This window comes from Styela clava, chromosome 8 (genome assembly GCF_964204865.1).
Source record: "Styela clava chromosome 8, kaStyClav1.hap1.2, whole genome shotgun sequence".
NCBI classification, from domain to species: domain Eukaryota; kingdom Metazoa; phylum Chordata; class Ascidiacea; order Stolidobranchia; family Styelidae; genus Styela; species Styela clava.
In genome coordinates, this window is record NC_135257.1 from 16,213,949 (window position 1) to 16,237,834 (window position 23,886).

General features: G+C 34.7%; 2 protein-coding genes across 2 annotated transcripts; one reads left to right on the forward strand and one right to left on the reverse strand.

Annotated features, from left to right (window-relative positions):
* The first annotated feature begins 4,331 nt into the window (after positions 1–4,331).
* On the forward strand, positions 4,332–12,977 carry LOC144425861 (uncharacterized). The gene is made up of 4 exons (XM_078115608.1): positions 4,332–5,261; positions 6,019–6,137; positions 10,558–10,793; positions 11,130–12,977. The coding sequence occupies exons 1-4, from the start codon at positions 4,360–4,362 to the stop codon at positions 11,688–11,690; spliced, it is 1,818 nt and encodes a 605-aa protein (XP_077971734.1). The 5' UTR covers positions 4,332–4,359; the 3' UTR covers positions 11,691–12,977.
* A 618-nt stretch (positions 12,978–13,595) lies between these two features.
* LOC144425874 (uncharacterized) lies at positions 13,596–19,142 on the reverse strand. The gene is made up of 7 exons (XM_078115633.1): positions 18,984–19,142; positions 16,444–16,599; positions 15,749–15,905; positions 15,229–15,437; positions 14,757–14,907; positions 13,803–13,964; positions 13,596–13,730 (listed from the first exon to the last, which is right to left on the reverse strand). The coding sequence occupies exons 1-7, from the start codon at positions 19,140–19,142 to the stop codon at positions 13,654–13,656; spliced, it is 1,071 nt and encodes a 356-aa protein (XP_077971759.1). The 3' UTR covers positions 13,596–13,653.
* Positions 19,143–23,886: the final 4,744 nt, after the last annotated feature.

The window sequence follows — 23,886 nt, forward strand, 5'->3', positions numbered from 1 at the left end:
TCACTCTTATTTTTAGTTGATTGATAGAATAACGTAAATTTACATTGCACATTGAAATCAGATGATATGGCATGTCTGTTTATTAGGACAATTGAAATTGGTAAAGTATATGGAATCTCGATTGGAATTGACAAATGATCGAAATAGTCGAACGTTATCTTTGTCAAGGCAAGTCTCAACCGGCATTGTTACTCCGTAGGCGGATTCCAATAAATACTCTAAAACAGTCGGCTGAGACTTTTCGATACTAATCTTATTCATTTATAAAATCTTCGTTGTTTCAAGTTATAGCTTGTTTGCACTCAACTTGTATGGAATAAATATATGTATGAATTATGAAAATTATACTAGCTTTACTAAAAATCTAAAACGTTTGCATTTACCAAAATGTTCCGAGTCTAGTATTTTGCACCTCTTTTCAGTAAAGTTCAAAGTATAATTTTGAATAACGTGACCAATATCATGAAAGATTTGAAATGGGTAAATCAGGCGATACAGCCATTTCGTTAAGACTAAGACGATCAAGTCAAACTATAAAAAAAACTTATAGATAAGAGTAAAACTTTTTGTGGCAGGTAATTGTTTCTTTTTGCGATTACTTTCTGAAAATCATTTTTTGCATATATAACTCTATTTTAAAATCTACTGTTTAGTAAATTTTTTCTCGAAAAGACAGAATAAATTAAGTCTAAAAATTATAAAATTGAACAGATTTAAACCAAAACTACCATCAAATTTACATAAGTTGAGATGGAATGTTCGAATCCTTGTTATCTGCATGAGTGAATTAAATATTATTGTGAATACAAAGCATGAAAAAATATATATAACTCGAAATAATAAAACACGTTTAATGACAGACACCTTTTTTCTTTATTTGACTTGTTTATTATATGCTGGAACGACCATTTCACCGAAGTATTATTATTGTTTCTATATTTTTCGGAAATAAACATTAATCACCCATCGACATGTCAAGAAGTCATATACGCCTGCTGAGTAAATTACTTCTATCACTAAATCAGTTTGACAAATACACTAGATAAAGTTATTGTTTCTGACAAGCAGCTTCGCTATTTATTATCGAGTCACGTCAAGAGTCGAATATAATCTTGTCTGTATATCAATTTTATCACGTAGGATGAGTAGCACGGAAGCATTTAATAATGTAGAACCTTATATTCCTGTCACAACCTGGATCTACCAAGTCACGTAAAAACCGTAAATAAAATAGCTTTCTTCGGTGAGAATATTCCGGTACAGCATTTTATTTCGCAAAGATTGTGGTTGTTTCCAACTATCGGCGACAATAAAACTTCGAGGTGTAAGACCTAAATCCACACAAATCATATGAAAACATCAATATTTCAAAATATCCAATAAAAAAAACTCATCAATTCTTAATGTAAGATATGAAAATGTAAGGTTGAACGAAAAACAGTTTTTTCGTCACAACTTTGCATAAACGATCGTCTTTATGTCATCGTATGGCATGGTTTTTTCGTTGCAGTTTCTCAAAGGTCCGACTTCGTTAAAAAAGTACATATTATTATGAATACGTGTCGGGCGATTGGAGACACGTTTCTAGCGCTTGCTTTCTGTAAAAGTAATAAAAACAAAGGATTCCTTATATGTTCCAAAATAAAATTTGGATACTAAAACCAATCTTGAGACATTGCCTCTAAAATTTCACTGTTGACTACTCGTAATTTAATCTTGATATCTCAATTTCTCAGTATGCATTGATTTTATTAATGTTGTAGCCAATACAAATAAAACACCTGTGCAGTGTAGATGCGAATGATGCTCATTTGTGATAGGGTTTTTGCACTTATTTTACCCCATATTTTTTTAATCCAGTCTTCGACGTCCTCCCAAATTTTGACGCCATATCATCAACCGAAATACATCATCCTAAAATCATGCTACACTATGGAAATTTTCTATTATGAGTTTCAATCGATATACAATATTCCCGGTTAGTCTTGAAATGCAAATAGATAGTGAGATTTCAGCATTGTAATAGGAAAATTTTTTTATAAATTTGGTCGACATTTTGAATAAAGTGTCATATTACATTTCGTGTCAAAAGCTGTTTTCGCACCTTCTGTTAAGTGGTCCCACGAGTCGCAAACAATAGTTTGTAAACTAGAAGGGATGGATGGGTAATAGAAACCGTGAATGAATAGCAGACGCGTATACCTGTGTTTCGTGAATAAAAGTTGACGGTAGATTTCATACCCTCTCCCGCGTAGAATACCCAAACCATTTGGTAATTTCGCGTGCAAGGAATCGTCTGTCGCGGTATTATGTGAGCGTGGTGTGCATGGGTATTGAATTATCTATCAGATCGTACTTTTCCAGGTGTGCCTGAATTTTCACAAAACGACCATCTTTCTTTCTGCGACGGGGTGTAATCCATACCACCCGAAAATTTACGGTTGACTAGATGAACAGAGCAACCGGATAAATTGACAACAATCGACGCAAATCATTTCGGGATCTATTTCACCTGGGATTGTACGGCCGCCAAATGGGGAAAAATGTCAATTTTGATTGAATTTAGGCAACAAGTTTTTTGTCTGCTCAACAGAAAGACTATTTGGTCGAATTTCTTCAGTAACTTGAAGCAGAAACGTATAGACTGGAATGTAGTACAGGACATCAATTTCAGTTTTGTGGAGCAATTTAAAAATAGAAATAATTTAATTTAATAACAAATTATTAATTTCAAAGTATTTAAAACGTTAAATATCTATTTAGAAACAGTTTTCCTAAGATACACTACCAGAATGATTTATTTCGATTGAATAGTTTGTGTTGGACAGAGAAATAATACAGATCCAGATTTTCTCTTTGAGTCGACACAAGGTTATATGTGTCATTTTCGTAGATAGAAAGAGATATACAGTGTTTCGATAAAGTCTGTTTAGTGTTTACAATTAGCAAAAATATATCATTTAACCTTGTTATATATTTTTAAAACTGTAACGAGATTTTTTTGGACACCATGTATATTTATATTTGTAAGGTCCTCAACAGCTATTTAAATCACTTCAATAGAATAGGGTTTTTGAAAATGCAGTATCTGATTTTTACCGCAGCTCTCCACGTCGGCGCATGACTAAAATTATTTAATTCATCAGTTTGTTCCAGTCTTAGTATTATAAATTAACTATAACTCCGGTGGCGCGCAGAAAAAGTGTTACATTTTATTACTATCCTATCAGCAGTTAGCATGTATTTTTTTGGTACAAAACGTATATTGGATCCAAAAAGCTCATGAACATAATTAAACTCTTTAAAACTTTTGCCATTGAATGGATATGGATATGGCTTGGTGATACGAACGTAAATATTTTGTTATTAGATGAAAATAAGCATTGCAACGAAGTTATTTTGATGTATGCTGAAATTTCACTGCATAAAATTTTAATTCAATAGATAGGTTGAAGAACAAAGATACCACAAACAAGTAGTTAAAATTCAATATTTAAAATATATAACGTTGCTGGTCCTCATAAGGTTGAATGACATTGTACCAATTTAAAAACTAAGTCAAGTTTCATTACATTCGCTTTTTAAATGTAAGGTGTGTATAATTGTTGTTTTTTGTTCCCGTCTGTGTTGGGTTACAGCGTTTGCCACAACCCCTGAACACCTTCATTGTAGATTCGTATAGTTTGTAAAGCTGATGTAAAAACCTTGATGAATTTACACCTCATCTTATGCCGTTTACGCGGTGTATTTCTTGAATTGGCTACATTTGAATCCACTTATAAAGTATTTATTGATAAAAGTGATATAAAATTTCATTCGAGTGTGAAAAATCTTTATGGCTTGTCCAACAATATAATATAAGAACGCTTTTAGCTAAGTTTTGAAGATGAAAAAAAAAAATGGTGGACACAAAATGGGAGAGCATATCATTGTGACATGCAATACAAAATCCCGACAGCGACGTAACTTTTCCACGCTACGTTTATTTTGGAGGAAGTATTTCCCTGACAGGCCGTGAATTAGCAAGTAGCCATGCGATATCAGATTACGTGTGGTTACATTTTCAGCCAAGCTTTTTACAATAAAACTGCGGTACTTAAGATTTGGCGTGTTATCTAGCGTAAAGGTCCACACAAGTACTTCAGTCTAATGTTTCGGCAATCCAGTACTTCCGAATTGTAATATTGTGATGATTAGTGGTTGTGACATGAACTAAATTTATAGATATCTCTTTCGATTTGTTCTATTTTTGAAATGTTTTGGCGACTAGGTCCTCATTTTGCTTTATAAATATCATGATAGCATATATTTTCATTCAATACTCTAGTATCGTAAATTAAGTTATATTTTACTTACTCAATGCTGTTATTGCGCAGTGATAATCTACCAACTTCGGTCGACTCAAATCTTCCAGCGAGCAATACACTCGACCCAACAGCTTGCCGTGATCGCCGGGGCGAGGAATTTGAACCTGAGAATATTTTGCCCCAATCTCGTGCCTTAGACATGACCTTGATGAGTAAAGACGTCGGATCTGTGGACTGCAATTTGCCGAACAATAAAGCAAGTAGTTTTTCAGTCAAAGACATTTTGGACCTACCGGTTTCGGCTGGAAGAAGTGGGCTTTGCCACAACCGAGAACATTTTTTAAAGGGAGAAAATGGAATTCAGTCCGGAATGGGTCGCCATAATACAGATTACGGACACGCAAGTGAGAGAGGTGGTCTCAGATTTGGCCAAAATCAACATCTGGAATCGAGTGCTTTGTACTCAACGCCCTTCAAAGCTGAAGAGTTACATTACACCTTCCCTGGCAGAAGTTTGAATTATCCATCCACGAATTGTCAATATAAAACCTCTTCTTATCCAGAAAGTTACCGAGAGACGCCGTCATATTTTGATAAGGGCGAGGATATACCGACAAATCCACAGAATTTAACGCAAGCTGATACCGTTAGTGTCGAACAATCTGGACCGACTAAATACGTTGAATATTTTGATTTCGACAAAACGTCACCAACATCCACTCAACCTCCGAAGTACGCGGAGATCGGTTATCTGGAAACTTCATCGGGAATGAGATTAAATTCTGTCGGGTCGCCTGTAATGTCAGGCTCGCCATGTTCGACAACGAATCACGATTGCTCTCCTTACAACTCAGTCAGCTACAAACAAAGTTGTGTTGAGAATAGAAAAATCTTGGAGTCAAATTTTCATGAACCCCGAGATATTTTATGTGCTGGAAAAACGGATATTTCAAGGTAAAGTTTATGAATTGAACTATTGAATAAAACCTGGAATCAGTTTCTTTAACAGTAACTTAGATATAAAAACCGTTTGTGTTTGAATTTGACTTATTTTATGTAGCACATCAAAACAATTATTCTTATTTCTGCTTAAAAGTTTGTCTCCATCATAGGAATTCGATTCATTTGCCAAAAGTCTATAGTTACTGCAACTAACATGCGCGGAAATTAGAAATAGATAAATTTCCTATTTTTTTAACATATTTAACATTTGTTAGATGGAGATTCTCTGATTAAATGTTCGGAAATTGGTAAAAACAATAATAGACAAAAACGAGTGTAAAGTGATAATTTATAAATCATATCCTCAAATGACGAACCAGATGCATTAGTAGAGCAATTGTGCAACATTTTTTGCGACAAGTTAGGAGAAGTTGTCGGTTGCGTAAATAGCTTCCAATCTCTGCTCTCATGGACGCCCGCCTGTGCGGTTCAACATCTCATGCTCCGAAAAGACAGAGAGCATTGTAATATTTTTTTTCTGAACAACTAGAAACATGCAATTAATTCTGCGTATCATTTCAATCACTAATATCTTATCCTCAATGGTTTTATGCTCACACGTCTACAATTTTACTTTACATTTAGTTGATACAATATGTTAGTATGTGCGGATAAAATTGGACAAGTTTTTTCATTCTGAAAATTTCGTTTTGAAGCGAGTTCAGAATAATTCCCTCTTTCACTAATTTTTGATAATCTATCATTTTAGTACACAAAACAAGCTTGATTCTGATGGAAAAGAAGAATATCCGGTATCAAATAGTGAATGGGATTCACAAGTCAATTTCACGAAACTGATTCCGCGTGAAAAGGAAGAGACAAACGAAGGTAATCTTTGAACTTAATAAAAAATGATAATTTCATATGTGAAAATACAACCACTTTTTAAAGGTCATATTGTTGTTTTTAAAAATTATCGTTATAAAGATACACGTTTAAAAATACGAATACATGGTGAATCAAAGAATAAAATTGCAAAAACTATAACAGTAATCGGTCCATAATTTAGAGGGGATTTAAATTAATGTCGGTCCACAAATGGCAGAATTGCAAGTTGAAGTACAGTGAATGTGTTGGCAAACTGTTAATGTCCGAATAGAGGTGTATGAAGATATGAGAATGTTTAAAATCTAAATGAAGACCAGTGTCAATCAGAATCAAATACATATTCATAAATTGCATTAGAAGCGATATTTCATGTTAATTTTTTGAAGATAAATTAATGTATGTATTACAATTTCGTAGCTTTTAGCTAATATTCTATGGTCTAAAAAGTATTGCACAAACTGTCTTTTTATGAAGTATTGCCGAGGAACAAAGTACGACCGTGAATATTATTTAGTCTGGAATTGTTCACCTGACCCGACCCGACTTACAACTCGACTTCAAATAAACAAATATTGAGGGCTCCAATAGTAGAGAATTGAATCTGCTTTGCCTCATCTGTGTTGGTCATCTCAATTATCCAAAGAAAAATACTCATTTGACAGTATTAAATCAGTATTGTTGATGCAGCATCGGCCACCAGTGGAGGTCGACATGAACTTTGGTTCATTCATGAGAAAAACATTTCGTACCGTTGATGCGTATGTATGTTTTACTTTCTCAAATAAAATCACGTTCTCGCAAGCAACATGCGACCGTTACTACCACAAAATCGCAACATAGAGCCGACTTTCTGCGCTACAGTAGCTTATCGTGAATGTAAAACAAATATTCGCACGATTTCAAATTATTGTCGATCGTGCTTTATCATATTCGACATCATTATGGGAACCACCTTAACCGACGAACACGCTTTCTTGTTTACTAGACAGGTCCTCATAAACGAACCATTCCAGTATCCAAAATCATGAGGATTACGTTTGGAATAAAATTAGAGTTTCGCAATTTCCTTAAACTGACGCATTCGTAAAGAAAAATTCATACGCTTAGCGGCGCAGAGCTGAGGATTTAAGATGAACAAGATGAAACATTAAATATGTTAGTTATATTCGCATTCTGAAAATAAAAATGACGGCTTCCAAACCGAAGCATATTTCTACGAATAAAATGCCCCTCATTACGTTTATGCCTTGTACGGAACAGACGTTTAGAACCTCATGAAGAACTAATCTAAAATCGTTTCGAAATCTTCTCTCGCGGTATGTTTAGTTACTTTTCTCACATGAGTAGTATTGTTCTTAACTTTATTTGAAATAGTTTGAAAACACGCTATAGATTTCTCATTCGATTCGTCTGTGCTTTTTTCGTCAATTGTACAGTGAAATTTAGTAAAAGCAGTAACTCAAAAGTAACATTTTGCCCGGACCTTTGACCCTCTCTTTGCCCCATCAACCTTTTTCATTCTACCGCACAGACATACTTTTTCAAACGTGGTCCAACAATAAAAATGCAAGCCTCTGTTGCCACCGTGACAGTCCAGAGTATTAGCTACTGTTTGATCAACAGTTAGTGCGACATGCACAATTAGATCTGCCTGTCTCGATCTAAAGGTCTTGAGATATGAGGTCGTTTCAACGAAATTGCTATTAATTAACTTACTTTTCAAAATTTAAATTTCCACCGTATTTGTGACATCTTCGCTCAGTATTAACGTAATAAAATCAGCTATAGTAAGTATCGTATGAACAAATGAGTACAACTTCACTGGCGCCTACTTTTTTTAAATATTATTTTACGGGAAACCCCTTTGCAATACCAAATTTAAAGAATGATACTCGGAGGTATATAAATTTTTACAAACAGCAATTTCGCATGTATTCTCGTCATAGCGGCACCGGATTAGTCGTTTTGTCGGCAATTGAAATAACCCGATTTTCACAATTATTAAATTCGAGGTTTAAGTGCCATAATGTTGGGTGCTCTGTTTGGGGTTGTAATATATAAAGAAGAATATGTTTAGGCTTTGACGGAAACAGTTTACGTATTCTATTGTGGATGAATATTCCAGAAACAGTCATTTGGGAATGACCAAATTTATTTTCGAAAAGTCATTCAAGAAATCAGCCAATGGTGATAAACACCACGACTTGTGTGGCTATATTTGCCCAACTCTTCCGTAAAACAAAACGAGCTAAACAAGTATAAACACGAACTGGACGGTATATTTGCATAGCAATGTTTTCATATCCAAAATGGGACAACAGGTCGACACGCACGATGAAGCCGTTGGACAAAATGGCCGTACTGTCGACTTTATTCTCCAAAGACACGAAAATTATTGTATTTCTTTCCTTGTTGCGATTACTAAAACAATTTCTTGATTCAAGGTAGGGATTGGAAAATCGTAATCCTGTGATTTTTATATGAAAATTTGCTCATCTAAGATTATATTAAATGCATGCTTGCATCCGATCCAAGAACAATGGCAGAGATAGATAGGGATCGTGAGACGTCAAAGTGCTTTGGGGGTAACATGTCATTCATTAAACATATTTTGAGAATTAGATTCTATCTTAAGCACTGTGAAGGATCAACAGACGATGCAAGAGGTATGTAGGTGATAATCGATAAACAGAAAATATCTTGCGCTTTGTGGATACATTTGATATACGTTATTATGTCCAATGGTTTCAGTAACCTAGACTTTGACTTTCTATATACACTATGTATAAATATTTTACTCCATCACTATATTCTGTCGCACATTTACGAACATGGGGTTATTAAAATGAGTTGAACTTGCGGTTACCAAACGTTCCCACGCGCCGCGCCACTTTCTCCGTCCGTGAAGTTTTCACTTCTCGAGTTGTTTGATGTGGCTACATTACCCAACACATCTTAATGTCGTCTTTGGTCACGGTCACCGACGCCATTTAAAAACAATGTCGCGTGACGTCATATAGAACTTTCAAGACCGTCAAAATAGGACCATTTTGATACCAATTTCCAAGAGTTTAAGGTCAATGGTAACCGCATTTTGAGGCGTATTTATAGAAAGTTTCCCGATGAAAATGTTTGATCAGAAAGTAAATTCATGAACGTTTCAAAACAAGAATTTAAAACGTGATAAATATAATTTTCAACCTTGTTTAACAGCCGATGCAACATAAAGAGTGCCGGACAAACTTGGTCTCATCGCAACATTGATAACAAAAATTTCATAACAATTATTTTGCTTTTCAATTGTTTATGTTTTGCATTAAAAATTGAGACAAACTGGCGGCGAGTAAATGCTTAGTACAAATTACCTCATGCATTTGGATGAAAATAATACTGAATTCAACTTGAAACGATGTTTTGTATACTGGGCGTGAACGATGTGCATTAATAAACACATAAAAATGAAGGAACGAGTCAGTTGAGAGATACGAGATAAGACTGATGTCTATAATTAAAAGAGGATTCATTAGGCATGAATCAATGTCCACTACCTCATCTCTTTCCACGAAATAGAAAGTATATCAAGTAAGCTTTTGTTAGATCACAGTCTAACTTTCTCAGACACAGCATAATATAACTTAATAGAACAACGAAAGGACTTGACGTTTAGTATATACAACACCCTAGTACCCTCTGTACCTCATCAAATATGACAAAATTGAGTAAACGCTAAACAAAACTGGAGAGTGTGTCCGGTCTGAAACCTGTTTAGCCTTATTGGCTGATTGTAAAGAACATTGTGTGTTCCCTCTGTGTGAAACACGTTAGGTGACGAATTTGATGAAACCATAAGAATCATATTGTAATTCCAAAACATAGATTTGAGATTGTACTAAATTATTCTCATGATCAATTTCTTTGAATACGCTTCATCCATTTCAGATTTTTTCTATGTCACTGTGGCATAGAATCAGTTTAAATGGGTTACATTGGTGGTGTTAAGTGAAAGGTCACATTGTCACTTTATGGTGAACAAGGTCTCAAAGTTTATGCAATGTTAAAAATAGCGCCCGTATCGTTGACTACTTTATATACTGATTTCAAACCATGTCATAATAGAGAAGGAAAAAAAAGAATACAATAATCTAATAACTGTGTCTTTCTCTTTTCTACAATTACCCAATCCATAGGTAACTGGCGATAATCAGAGACATAACTCGACTTGGGCTTTTGGCCTAACATCTGGCTGTTGTTTGAGATCATCAATAAACATTTTTTCCCGACAAAACGCATGACGTATAAAGGCAATGAGAGATATTTAATTGGTAATGCTGAGTGGTCGTCTCAATTCACGGGTTAAAAACATTATTTTTTGTTTCGCTTTTAGAATTGTACATAAAATTTGCTTCAAATTTTATTACAGACGAAGCTCCCGATAGCACTTCTTGTTCGGCGGAAAAATCACCACAAACTGAGGATGAAAATGATGAAGAACAGCCGAACGATTCTGAAAGCGAGCAAGGAAAGAAAAGAAAAAGAAGAGTTCTGTTTTCTAAAGCACAAACATATGAATTGGAAAGAAGATTTCGTCACCAGAAATATTTGTCTGCGCCAGAAAGAGAAGCCTTAGCCAATGCTATTCGTCTAACTCCTACACAGGTATTCCAAATAATTCAAATGAAATTTTAAAAAAAGTATCGATAGTCGCGAATAATTGCTTCTGATTTCAGCAGCATGAAATTGAGCCGAGGATAAACATAACGCTAACATAATGACTAACACTAATATATCTTTTAGACAGTGTGTAGAAATCACATGAGTTAATCAATATTAAAATTAAATTAAAATAGTTTCATGTCCAACTTGAGCTTCAAATTTCTAAAAAACGTTAGTTGAATCATTTTATTTTTATTTCAAAATATATTTAGAATACCTACTCGTGTTGTGATAGTGGAGAACTAAACTTTATACTAATTATATACACAAAATTTCCAGGTGAAAATATGGTTCCAAAACCATCGTTACAAAATGAAAAGATCGAAACAGGACAAGGGCAGCGGTCTGGGGGGTTTTGATCACATGGGAACATTGCAGTCACCCAGAAGAGTTATGGTTCCTGTGTTAATAAACAACGGAAAACCTTGTCATACCTCAAGTCATTATCCCGGCCTTTCAATGAATCAAGACATTCCGATGAGTCCCTCATCTGGTTCGGCAGTGTACGGTCCGCCATTTTACTATGAGGAATCTTCGCGTGGATATTCTCACATGCCGCTTGGCTTAGATATGAGACACTCCCTATCAACCGGAGCACATCCTGCGACCCACCCTCACACGCAATACATCACTGGTAATCAGCAAGGTAGTTACGGTTATGACCCTTCTCACTTATCAACGTACCCTCAACGCTACTCTTCGGCACACACAGGCTCATCCAGCCAATATGCATCATGCAGTCCGCCTTATCAGGGTTCAAGTGCTAACTTGCCCGGACAGAGCAGTAACCATTGTGGTTTAGAATCACAATCTATGCCACAACAATGGCCTACGTGGTAAAACGCATTTATTTATTTGTATTGTAAACTAGTTGAAATATAATGCACTCGTTACGAAAATGCCGGTTTAAATTAGGAAAGATTCACACAAGAATCTAAAGATTGGGAGCCCAATTTCAAGCTTAGGTTCACGTATATTTTTCTCATCTCATTGTCTCACTGATAGGACAGAAATTTATCCCGAATGGCAGCTTACTGAGTGAACTCTTCAAGCATTTCAATACACAATTCAGAAATATTTGAACTAAAATACCCATCTTTGTCGACAGCGGAAAAAGCTGAAAAATTTTTTTTTAATTTATTGTTTCTTTGGACAAGCATTTTTTCACAAAACAAGCGATTGTTTTGAAAAAGTGTGAATTGAAATTCACGATTTCATTCAAAGACTATATTTTCTTGATATATCGAGATTTTGAGTTTTTTCACCCGAGTGTTACTGCATCAAGATTGCGGGCAAACCTAGGTGTTGGTAGCTTGGCACTCGTGGAAATAACTCATTTGACATTACGTTAAAAACCATAATTATTTAACCTTCTAATTTTGCTTGCATTCTCATTACATTTATATTTTTATGGTTTCAATGATATGCCGTTATACGAAAACAAGAATAGTTGTCATTTCGGAAATTAAACACCGGACCAATTCACATTACCGATAGACGATGTTCAGGCGTCAATATTATTGGCATCGAATAACCCAAAGAAAATAACAGTAACAGTTTCATTTTAATTGAAACCAATGATTATATATATATATAGAAAGCTCTAGCGATTTTAACTTGCGTGTAGTAATCAAACATACCGTTCGAACACATGCGGCTTTAAGGTTGAAACTTGATATAAGAAATTATGAATATACTCATGATAGAAAACCAACTGAAATAACTTCCGAACTGTCCCATAAAAATGAGCATGTCTGGTATTTTACTTTATTTTCTTGCTGCTTATTTTTTCACCAATGAACGCAAAATAAAAAAAATCGCGGCCATTTTTATAATATTTATTTGTAATTCTGCTCCTTCTGCTCGAAATTCTATCAGAAACAAAAAATAGGATTTTGTTGCTTTTGTATTGTCTTTATTTAACGAATAAAATGTAAGTGTAATCTACCTAAGCAAGGTTTATATATGGATTGCGTACTTAAAAAGCAAGTTCCATCGATAATCCGTGCTTGGTGAAATATAAAGTGTGCGTTTTATATCGAAAATGCGAATTTTCTTTCTATGATAGTGCGTAGTTTTTTGTGTTTTTATTTTTTTGCAATAGGTTAGTTACAATCATTTCTTCAATGTTTTATGCAATTCATGTATAATTTCATAAAATACATTAAACCTCTTGTAAAATTCTGAAGTATTATTTTGAACAAAGGGTAGACTTTCATAGAAATGGTGGAATAATTACAAACAAGGACGAATCGAAGCAATCCAATCTTTTTGTATTCTCAATATAATAGCGCCACGGGCTACTAAATTTCTTTAGGTCAATAAAAGTTGTCTTTACAAAAAGATGAAAATATGGGTACATGATTTGACACGCATGACGCTGACAAAGGTGTTTGCGTTGATTATTATTCCATTTTCATAAACTAATCATTAATTTCCAATGAAACCGTATATATATCTAGGCAAAACTATTAACAATCTATCAATTTCAAAAACAACTGTGAATTATGACAAAGAAATGTGAAATAAGAGACGAAAACGATTATAACGAATTGAAAAAACATTGAACGCCAATCATCAAATGAATAATAATTTACTCAATCAAATGTTTAATTTAATGTTTTTGGATGAGAATCAAAAAAGAGGGAAAAGATTTGATGAACGTGATGAAAGTTGCAAAATGAAAAATCAGCTCTGTACTCGAAATTATCTAAATAAAAAAGGGTCTTCCTAACATGTTTTACGATGATGTGGACTACGCAATAATATAAATAATTCTAAAAACAAGACAAGTTCTCTCGCATTAATCCAAGTACATCAACAGAAAAATTAACTCTCCGATTAGAAGAGAGTACTTTGTCATATAAGTCGTTGATTCGCCTGTAAAAATCAAATTATTGAGTGAACAAATAAACACCGAAAGTAACAAGAACAGAATATAAAATTTTTTACCTGCATTAACATCGGTGAAATCAATATAGACAGATTCAACGTATACTCTATCACCAACTGTGACTTCACAAGACAACATACCGGATGACATTATTTCTTGTTCTTCTTCTTCCGTAAATACTTCCGGGATCACAGTTTGGGTTGATTCATCAACCACGGAACCTAAATATAATCAAATAAACCAGAGTTTGTTAGACTGATTAATAAATGCAGCGTTCCTAAATTATGTATAGTGAGAAATTGACATCGTATCAGCTAGTTTTCAGTGAAAAGTCCAGTACAATGCAGTCCTTTGAGCGCCAGTTCAGAAGGCGTATCTCAGAATAATATTAATATATACCTACTACTACATACCCACAATACAAGACTAAAAAGTGCGGAATGGTGAGTTACTCATGGGAAGTTGATATGTTCTGTTTCATGATCGTATAGAATTATAGATTGTTGCTGATACGCGATTTACAAAGGTCTGCATAATAATATCAAGCTGGCATTAGTGTGTAATTTATTTTGATCAACCCACCCCAAAGCAACCGATTATTTTTTCATGTATACCAGAGGTTCCGAATTATGTGGTTATAGAAATCTTGATGAGGTTGGCTGTTATTTACGAGATCCCACAATAAATTTATGAGAATAGGAACAAATAACAAATTGTTACTCACCGATTTACGTTCATGAGTAAATTAAAATTACCTTATTTATGACTCGGATGTATTTGCTGCTTTGTATTCAAAAAATATTTAAATTGCAATTTTCAAATTTTATTAATGCCATTATTACTTCTTTGGACAGTTACAAAATTAGCCAAGTCAGTATTTAAATGAGTTGAAAAATAGCTCGCGGGCTCAGGGGCTCCGTGTGGAGCACTTTGGGAACCTATTATGATGTATATAAAGTACTCAAAGAGTAAACTCAATAGGACTTTGCGATTTACATAAAATAAAATGATACCATTCATGGAATCCGTATCTGAAATTTCTATAATCGTCATGTTGCTGATTTCATCAATGTCTTCACTTGTCGTTTCGTCAGTCTTTGACTGATACAGTAAACTCACATCCAATTCGATAGTCGATGTAAGATTGTGTAGTTGGTCTCTTGTCTAAATAACACATTATGCCGGTATAAATGTGGTAGGCTAGCACTGACATGGCACATCTGTTGTGACCGAAATGTGCACAGTTTGGCAAGTGACTAAGTCAAGTCAATGAAACAGGTAAGTGACAAAGAATTTCAACAAAGCGTAAGTTCTCGGGAAATGTCGTGAAAGATTTTAATTTACAACCGGTAACCTCAACATGTGAATGGATATAAAGTAGTTCATTATAACTTTTGACTCAACGAGCTCAGACAAAAAGAGCTTATTGCGTTCATTCGTAATAATAGCTAGAAAGTCGTGCTAAAAGCTCCCCGAATACCAAACCTGAGGGGTTTCGGTAACATTCAATAAATTTGTGAAGCCATCGTCCTCATTCCAAAGCCATCGTATGGTCGCAGCTGGTTGGCTATTAATGACAGAGCAAGACACTAGATGCGACAATTGCATATCGAGCCCAATGCCAATCGAACCGTCATTCCAAGTCATTTCTCGGTACGGCGTGTTTACCGTCATGTAAATGTATTCTGGTTCGACTATAAAATATAACGTTATTATAAAGATGTTTTACAATTGATGTAGGATTTACATATATATCCCGGATAGGATTTACATATTTATTCTTATGGAGAGAAAAACTAATGAGACGGCTCATTCATGTGGCGAACCACGGCCTGTCGCCCGGTTACCAGTCCATGTAGGGCATGAGATTAGTTTGCCAGTTATTTGTTTCCAGAATCCAGATGCATAAACTTGATGGTAGTGGAAGCCCGAACAGACCACAGGTTACGTGAGCCACCCCACTACTGTACTCGGTTTATATTTCTACTTCCAGCATTGAACTCACCAAATGTTTCCAATCGAATGCTGACGGGTTTAACTCCAGCAACATCACATGTGACAACGCCGGCATCAGCTTTGTTATAGTTGAGCAAAGTAAAACTAAAGTTCCCTCCTTCTGGATCAGCTCCTTTTATATCATATTTAGATCGATCAGCGGGATCCTATAAAAAATGTATTTTCTAACGTATAAACAAATGTAATATAAAATGTATGGTTTGAAATGTAGTAACTCCGAATATTCATATCTTGACAGAGACAAAAATTTAAAAAAAAATAACATCGACTAGAGTTAGACAGTCATGACTAGATTTGATAGAATAATATTCGTTGTCAAATAGATTTCAGGAAAAATAAATTATCAGCATGGGCTGGGAATTTTCAGTCGTATATATATATATTCGAATCGTTCCAGACAAAATTTCGGATCGCCGCCATCTTTTTTTGTCCGTCAAAGGTCGAGGTGAATCTCTCAATTTATCGAAGCCATATTTTTATAATGCAATCCTGGCATAAGACTCTTTTTTTGCAGCGAGTTATTGATGAAACGTGTTTCCTATTGTGACCCATTACAATAAAAAGTTCAATACATATCTCCCAAGTGTTTGAAGTTCGATTTTATTCGAAAAAATATACGCTCCAATTCTGAAATTATCAGGTATCCGAAAATGCCCAGACCTATTTATCATCAATTCATCTTACCGAAAACACCGTTGTTGGTGGCGCAACGTTGGCAATCTGTCTATCATTATGATCCCATCGCACTGTTTTCTCTTTCAGGTCCGTAGCTATACAAACGATACTAACATTGAAACCTTCGGTTGCGTATAAAACTTGTCTCGGTGGTGAGATACTGATCTGTGTTGATGTCACTGAATTAATAATGTACAATGATATATGAATTAGCAACGTCAATGAAACGCAGTGTCAATATAGAAATCAATTACGCCATCACAGTTTCTAGTACGCATATTGTGAGATTGTATATCGGAACTCCGTTGACTGGGAATTGAGATAAGCCAGTGGAGTGCTTACATCAGTATATAACCTTTAATTTGCCACACTGATGATCGTTAAGCAGAATTTCAAATTGTTGAATATTCAAACTCGTTGTAATCAAATTTATCTTCTGTATTTTTATAATTGATTAGTTTGAGGTAAAAAGAAGGAAGCATATTTTTTCTTCAAAAATTTATATCAACGATAAAGGTAGCAGAATATTATAAGTACGTTTAAAGTTTCTACAACAAGTGAGTTACAAGATAAACTGTTTAATTATAAGTTTAATGTACCACGTGAAATTCTTTCAACTCCTTCACAAATAACATAACAGGCAAAATATTCGAAATAATTTTATCGTGCTATTTTTATATGCCACAAAATACGAAATAACTTTAACATAAAGTCTTTGAGAAAATGTGACTATCACACTATTATAACTGAAAAGTATTACCAAGATTATTTGAGCAAATTTCAGCTGTCAATAGCAATAAGCTCGACATTATTAATTTAATAAACTTCATTTTGATTTGCAGAGTTGTTATCCTGTGTACCTGGCAGACAAACATAATAAAATGAGTATTCTTTCTTGGTATAACTGAACGTTAGTATCGTGAAAGACATCCCGCTGGCATTTTGGCGTCCATTGACTGTCTCGAGCAACACAAAACACTATTAAAAATGATCACCCGTACAAACATACATTCTTAATAACGACAGTGACGTAAAATATTGAGATGTTAACTAATTTTAAGAAATGTAAGTAAATTTTACCGATTGGGGATATATATATTTTCGTTTGGGAAAAAATGAAACGTCTTTACAAGCCGCCGTCTTGGTGATGAATTATAAATATAATGACATATATGCCACAATGGAACTTGAGGGAGGTAAAACGTCATGTAATTAAAATGAGTACTTTACTCATATTCAACTAAATGGCACAAATGAAATGAGCACACACACAATCAGCCCGCTACTACATGCCCGTTTTCTCGAAAAAAGACTAGCTTTATGAAGCAATATCAAGGTACCCTGGTAGCCGCGAATGGCAAATCAAAATTAATTTGATAAAAATTATTATGTAGCTAGCTGTTTATTTGTCTGTTTCTTATTGTCGCTCACGATAGAACGACCTGACCTAAATTAAAAATAATTTAACAACAGGAAAAATATATATATATTCATTATCTTTCATTTATTGGCATGGCAACGCCGACCAGACATCAACTATCGTTGACTTGGTTGTCTGCGATGCATGTCCCTGTAATTAAATTTATAATGATTGATGGGCAGGACCGGAGACTTGCTCCCCGCATTTTGTGGACTGATTTCGTTGATGTTTTAGAAGTTTAGCAACCTGGAGAAGAGCAGCATGATTTGCGGCACATCTTATGTACATATCGTCACGCTGATAACCGAACTGCGTAAGTCATTTTTGGCGATTTTGAGTTTTTTATAAAATAGGTATTTATGTAATGCTGCGCACCTGTCTGTTACCTCAGATTTTATTTTGAGAATTCTGAAACCCATAAAAATGGAGATTTAGTATGACATGCACATTTGTGCAATTGTTTCGTCATAATGAATTATCATTGGTACCGCAGTACTATTGTGACGTCACAAAGGCAAAATAACCTCGGCTAAGTATTTTTGAGTTTTTGCATCTCGGATTCTAGCTTAGTGCGTATTAATTTGAATTTATACTACAGTATAGGAGGACGTGCACTTGTGATATTTACTGTCCGAGTCCAATTCACCTTGGTTGGCTTTTATATTGGGTGCATTGCTGTTTTATTCTTTATATTTAATCTTAGTCTCATTTCGGTGGGTGTGCAGAACGTGTTATATTGATGAAATATATAATATTAAACATAAAAAATAATGTAATTGAAACTGATTAGCTATTTTGGGGATTAGACATTATAGATAATGAGAATTACATTCGTTTTTGAAATGTTTAGTTTTCAGGACTGGTGCATATAGTAAAGTTGCAAAATTGCGTATGTCCCCAAGTCATAGACACATTTCTGCGTAAGTCACAGTGTGCCATTATGACGTCACTTAGCTACGTCATACAAATTAACTTAAATCCGGCTACGATCAAAAAATTGAACCATGGTAAATTATTGACTCCCAATGGCATAACAATATCATTAGGAAGTTTTTTACGTTTTTCTCAAAACTGCTAAAAATGACTTACGCAATTCGGTTATTAGCGTGACGATATGTCTCTGCCATACTATCCACTGTGCGGCAAATGTAGTTAGCATAATCATGGCTGTTCCACCAGCCAACTCTTCGATTGCAGACGAAACACATCCCGTCTCCGTTGTGAAATAAACACTGTTAATATGAACGCCCTCTTGTGTCGTTGCATCAAACTCAAGCGTAACATCCATTTCACGTTAAAGAGCTTCTGCCGCCTAAAACTCCGCAATTGCGCCTAATTCCTTTGCCATGAGTTCGACCGCGCTTCGTTTGGGATAGTTTCGGGTTTGCGACCTGAAAGTCTTTCGAGCTCTCCTATTGAAATAGGTATATTAGCTATAGGCACTTTGTTAATTATACAGGTGAACACTTTTTGGTGAACTACTGGAGAATAAATTTTCTGCCTTTTTCCGAGAACTAGTAAATTTCACCACTGTTTCATTCAAAAGTAAAATATGATGTTCTTACGATTCTATCTTTTTCTTCATTTTATCCATGAAATACCATCTTTTTTCTTCTCACATATGCCGAGTGCGTACTTTTTACGAGGTGCAATTGTAATTTCAGGCACTTTAGTTCTTGGTGTGAAACGTTGCGATTTAATTTACGCTTCAGATTTTGGATAGTTTTATTTCGATTTTCAATTATTTTGGTGGCTTGATTTTTAACTTTGTTTGTAATTTTGCCTTTTCTTAAAAATTTTAATGTCTCTTTTGTACTTCCATCTCAGTTGGGCATTAGAAAAAGTAAAATATGATTTGATTTTGGTTCTAGTGTGACGTTTTCAGTGGAGTGTAGCATTGAGTCCGAATAGTCATCATACGATATTGAAGTTTGAGCACTTATATCAGGACTATAATCCTCACCTTTTGGACAATCAGTAGACATAACGATCGTTTTGTTGTTCATTGGCACTTTTTGGACACCTAGTGGACCTTAGATCTAAAAAACCGCTTTTCTCTTTGAATACCGGACCAATTGCTTTGAAATTTTTAGTGGTTAAAGATGAAATTTTTCTCCAGAAGGCTCTTGCTTTTATTCATTTCAAATATTGCTGTTAGCTCTGTGAGATTTGTTTTTGTTTGCTATGACGTCACTGAACGTTCTGCGGTCATCGGATGCCGTTTTGTGTCCGACTATACTACTTCGCGGACGCTATTTTGTGTCCGACTGTACTGCTTCGCTTGGTGTGAATATATTTGTAGACTGTGATCTGACGGTACGGTAAACCGTACTGTACTGCGAACAGAGGTGTCCATATATTTGGGCGTAGCTCTCTTGTTGGACACGTTTAGTGGACATAACAATCGTTTTGTTGTTATGTTGTTCTTTGACACTTTTTGGGCACCTAGTGGAAATATTAAAAAACCGCTTTTCTCTTCGATCACTGGACCAATTGCTTTGAAATTTTTAGTGGTTAAAGATGATATTTTTCCCCAGAAGGCTATTACTTTTATTTATTTCAAATATTTCTGTTAGCTCTGTGAGATTTTTTTGTTTGCTATGACGTCAAGGGCGTTCTGCGGTCATCGGACGCCATTTTGTGTCCTACTGTACTGCTTCGCTTGGTGTGAATATATTTGTAGACTGTGATCTGACGGTACGGTAAACCGTACTGTACTGCGAACAGACGTGTCCATATATTTGGGCGTAACTCTCTTGTTTTTTTATCTGATACATGCAAAGGAACAGTCGTGACTGGGAAAAATTTAGCGCAGATATTGCGGTATGCTTCTGCTTGTCTGTGGCCGTTTTTGGACACGTAGTGGACATAAAGATCGTTATGTTGTTCTTTGTATCGTTTTGGAGAAATCGCTTTTCTCTTTGATTATTGGACCAATTGCTTTAAAATTTTCAGTGGGTAAAGATAAAATTTTTCTCCATGAGGTCATCAAAACTACGTGGCGCTACGTGTCCATATATTTGAGCATAGCTCTCTTGGTTTTTTTTTTCAATTTGACTAGTTTAAGAAGTTTTTAAGAGAGAGAAAGAGAATTTTTTTTTTGTCAAACCAGAAAACAGAATGATACAATAAAAAAAATAAAACAACACATAATACAGTTTTCGGTATACGGTCATCTGAGTCAGTTACCACCCAAGGCAAATACTTGAATAAATAAATTGAGACGGGTTCTGTTACAATATGAGCTTTAATATATAATAAAAATAACTATATACATTATATAAGGAAATAATCTGATCTGAAACAGTACAGGGGAATTAATAAATTTCCAAATTCATTGAATTTATTTTCGTGGATGTAAGTTTGGTACTGTAGCCTATAGGATGAATTAAATCACCATTAGGAAAACCAAGTTCGACAATTATTACAACGAAAAATAAAAATCTGATTGATACAATTTGCAAGTCTAGAAATATATAACATATGCATTACAGTATTATAATTTTATTTTTAATTTAATTGGATGCAGATGTAGCCTACAAAAATTTGATCATAAGTGCACAGATCAACCATTGGAATGAGAATTTTGAGCACGTCAAAATGCAACAATATAAAATTAATCTTACAGAAGTACTAAATATTTATGAATAAATATTACAGATGAACTATTTAAATTTTGACAAGATCTTCAAATAAGCTACAATAATTCAACATATTTATTTTTCGTTCAATGAGTGAGGCGTAAAGTTTAGGATAAAAATTGCCAAATTAGTCTATCTATTTTATAATTTCACAGTGAAAATTATATTTATTATAGTGAACTGAATGATTCATTGCACACGGTACTACATGAAAATATACGTGAATGAATTATGGAGTTCTAGCATATGTGTTCAGAACGAGTATCAAGATGACAATTCATTTATCACTGTGAATTAACGATTCATTACAATACAGTACTACATGAAATTGTATTGGAATAAATTATGGAGTTCCAGCATGTGTGTTCGGAACAAGTATCAAGATGACCCTTTTATTGCAGTGAAAGATGATATAATACAGTTTCACATGAAAATATATGTGAATAAATTATGAAGTTCCAGCATGTGTGAGACAACCCGTTTAATGCTAGCAACCAATTTTGGCGAGTTATCAGTGATATCAAGATAGTTCTCCCTCAGTTTTGTTTCAGTAGCAACCCGGCTTTTTTATTGCAGGTGATGTTTATGAGAAGGATGTGACTGTTTCTGAGGTTACGGTACTGATTAACGGTGTCGGTAGTATCGAATAGTTTTCCAGAAGTGAATTTTTCGCCACGCCAGGAGGGCCTTGTTACAAATTTCTCTTATTCTTTTTAGGAGGCATCTGTTTGATACGCTAATGCACAGTATACTAATTGAAATGAAATAAACCTATTTGCTTCCAGACGAGATTTCTGATAAAATGCGCAATATCATCAACAAAAGTTGTCAGATCCTAATAGGCGTATCTGGAAATATTTTGTAGGGATCGTAGCGAGAAATGTTCGTGAATATTTTTTTTTATTCAAACTTCTCATATATTCAAGAAAAGAGGACATTTAATAGTAGTATATTGTTAAATATCGAATCTGTGTAACCGTATTATTATTTATTTACGGTGTGATATCGGAAAGATTTCGAATTCTGGCAACTGTCAGTGTGGAAACGATTGTCGGCGAATCGGCAGATTCAGCGCAAAATTCGCGCGTTTTTAGTTTGACATTAGAATAGGATAGGATTTACATATTTATCCCGGGGGAGAGGAAAGCCGATAAGACGGCTTATCCATATGGCGAACCACGGCCTCTCGTCCGGTTACCATTCCAAGTCGGGTATGGGATTAGTTTTACTACTACTTTATTAGTCTTTTACCATCATTTTCTAAGATTCTTGAAAAAATAATGTATAGTAGAATGTCAAACTACTTTGAAACTAACAATGTTTTCCACTCGCATCAATTTGGTTTCCGCAAGCATCACTCCACTGCTATGGCTGCTAATGTTTTGGTACACAAACTGACCAATGCGTTTGAATGCAAACAACATGCAATTGGAATATTTCTTGATATCTCAAAAGCTTTTGACACCATTGACCATTCCATCCTCTTAAGTAAGCTCTATCACTATGGAATTAGAGGCGTTCCATTCAATTGGATCAAGAGCTACCTTCAAGACAGGAAGCAAATTGTGCAATATGACAACTCATTCTCTACAAATATTTGTGTCATGAAGCACGGAGTTCCACAAGGATCTTTACTTGGCCCATTATTTTTTCTAGCTTACATTAATGACATGTCCAGGTGTCTGAAATCCTCTGAGTCGATCATGTTTGCTGATGACACTAACTTGATTCTTCATGGGGAAAACCTTGAAGATCTATTCACAGTTGCAAACCAAGAACTAACCAACATTCATAGATGGATGTTAGTTAATAAATTATCTCTGAATGCTAACAAAACTAAATTTGTATTATTCCATCCAAGCAAGCATAAAAGTGTGAGTTGTTCAAAAAAACTACTGCTCAATGGCAATGAAATTGAAAGAGTGAAAGAAATAAAATTTCTAGGAGTTATCTTTGATGAAAATCTGTCATGGAAATCACAAATAATGCATGTTATTGGTAAAACAAAAAGAAACCTAGCAGTTTCTGCCAAAGTATCCCAGTGTGTTGACCAATCAGCTCTACTAGCAATGTTTCAATCATTACTACTTAGCCATATTCGATATTGTTGTTCAGTCTGGCTTCATGGTAATAAAACACTTGTCTCAAAACTGCAGAGTATTTGTAATAATTTTCTAAGAATAGTTTTTGGTAAAAGAAAACGTGAAAGTGTAGACTCTTACTTCAAATCACTAAATATACTTAAGGTTGAAGATATGATGAAATTTGAAATACTATCTCTAGCTCACGACTTCCATAATAATGCGCTGCCCAATTGCTTTAATGACATACTTGTCAAAAATACCTCCAACCGAAGAAGTAGTTCTGATTTATTCGTACCTTTCATGAGTA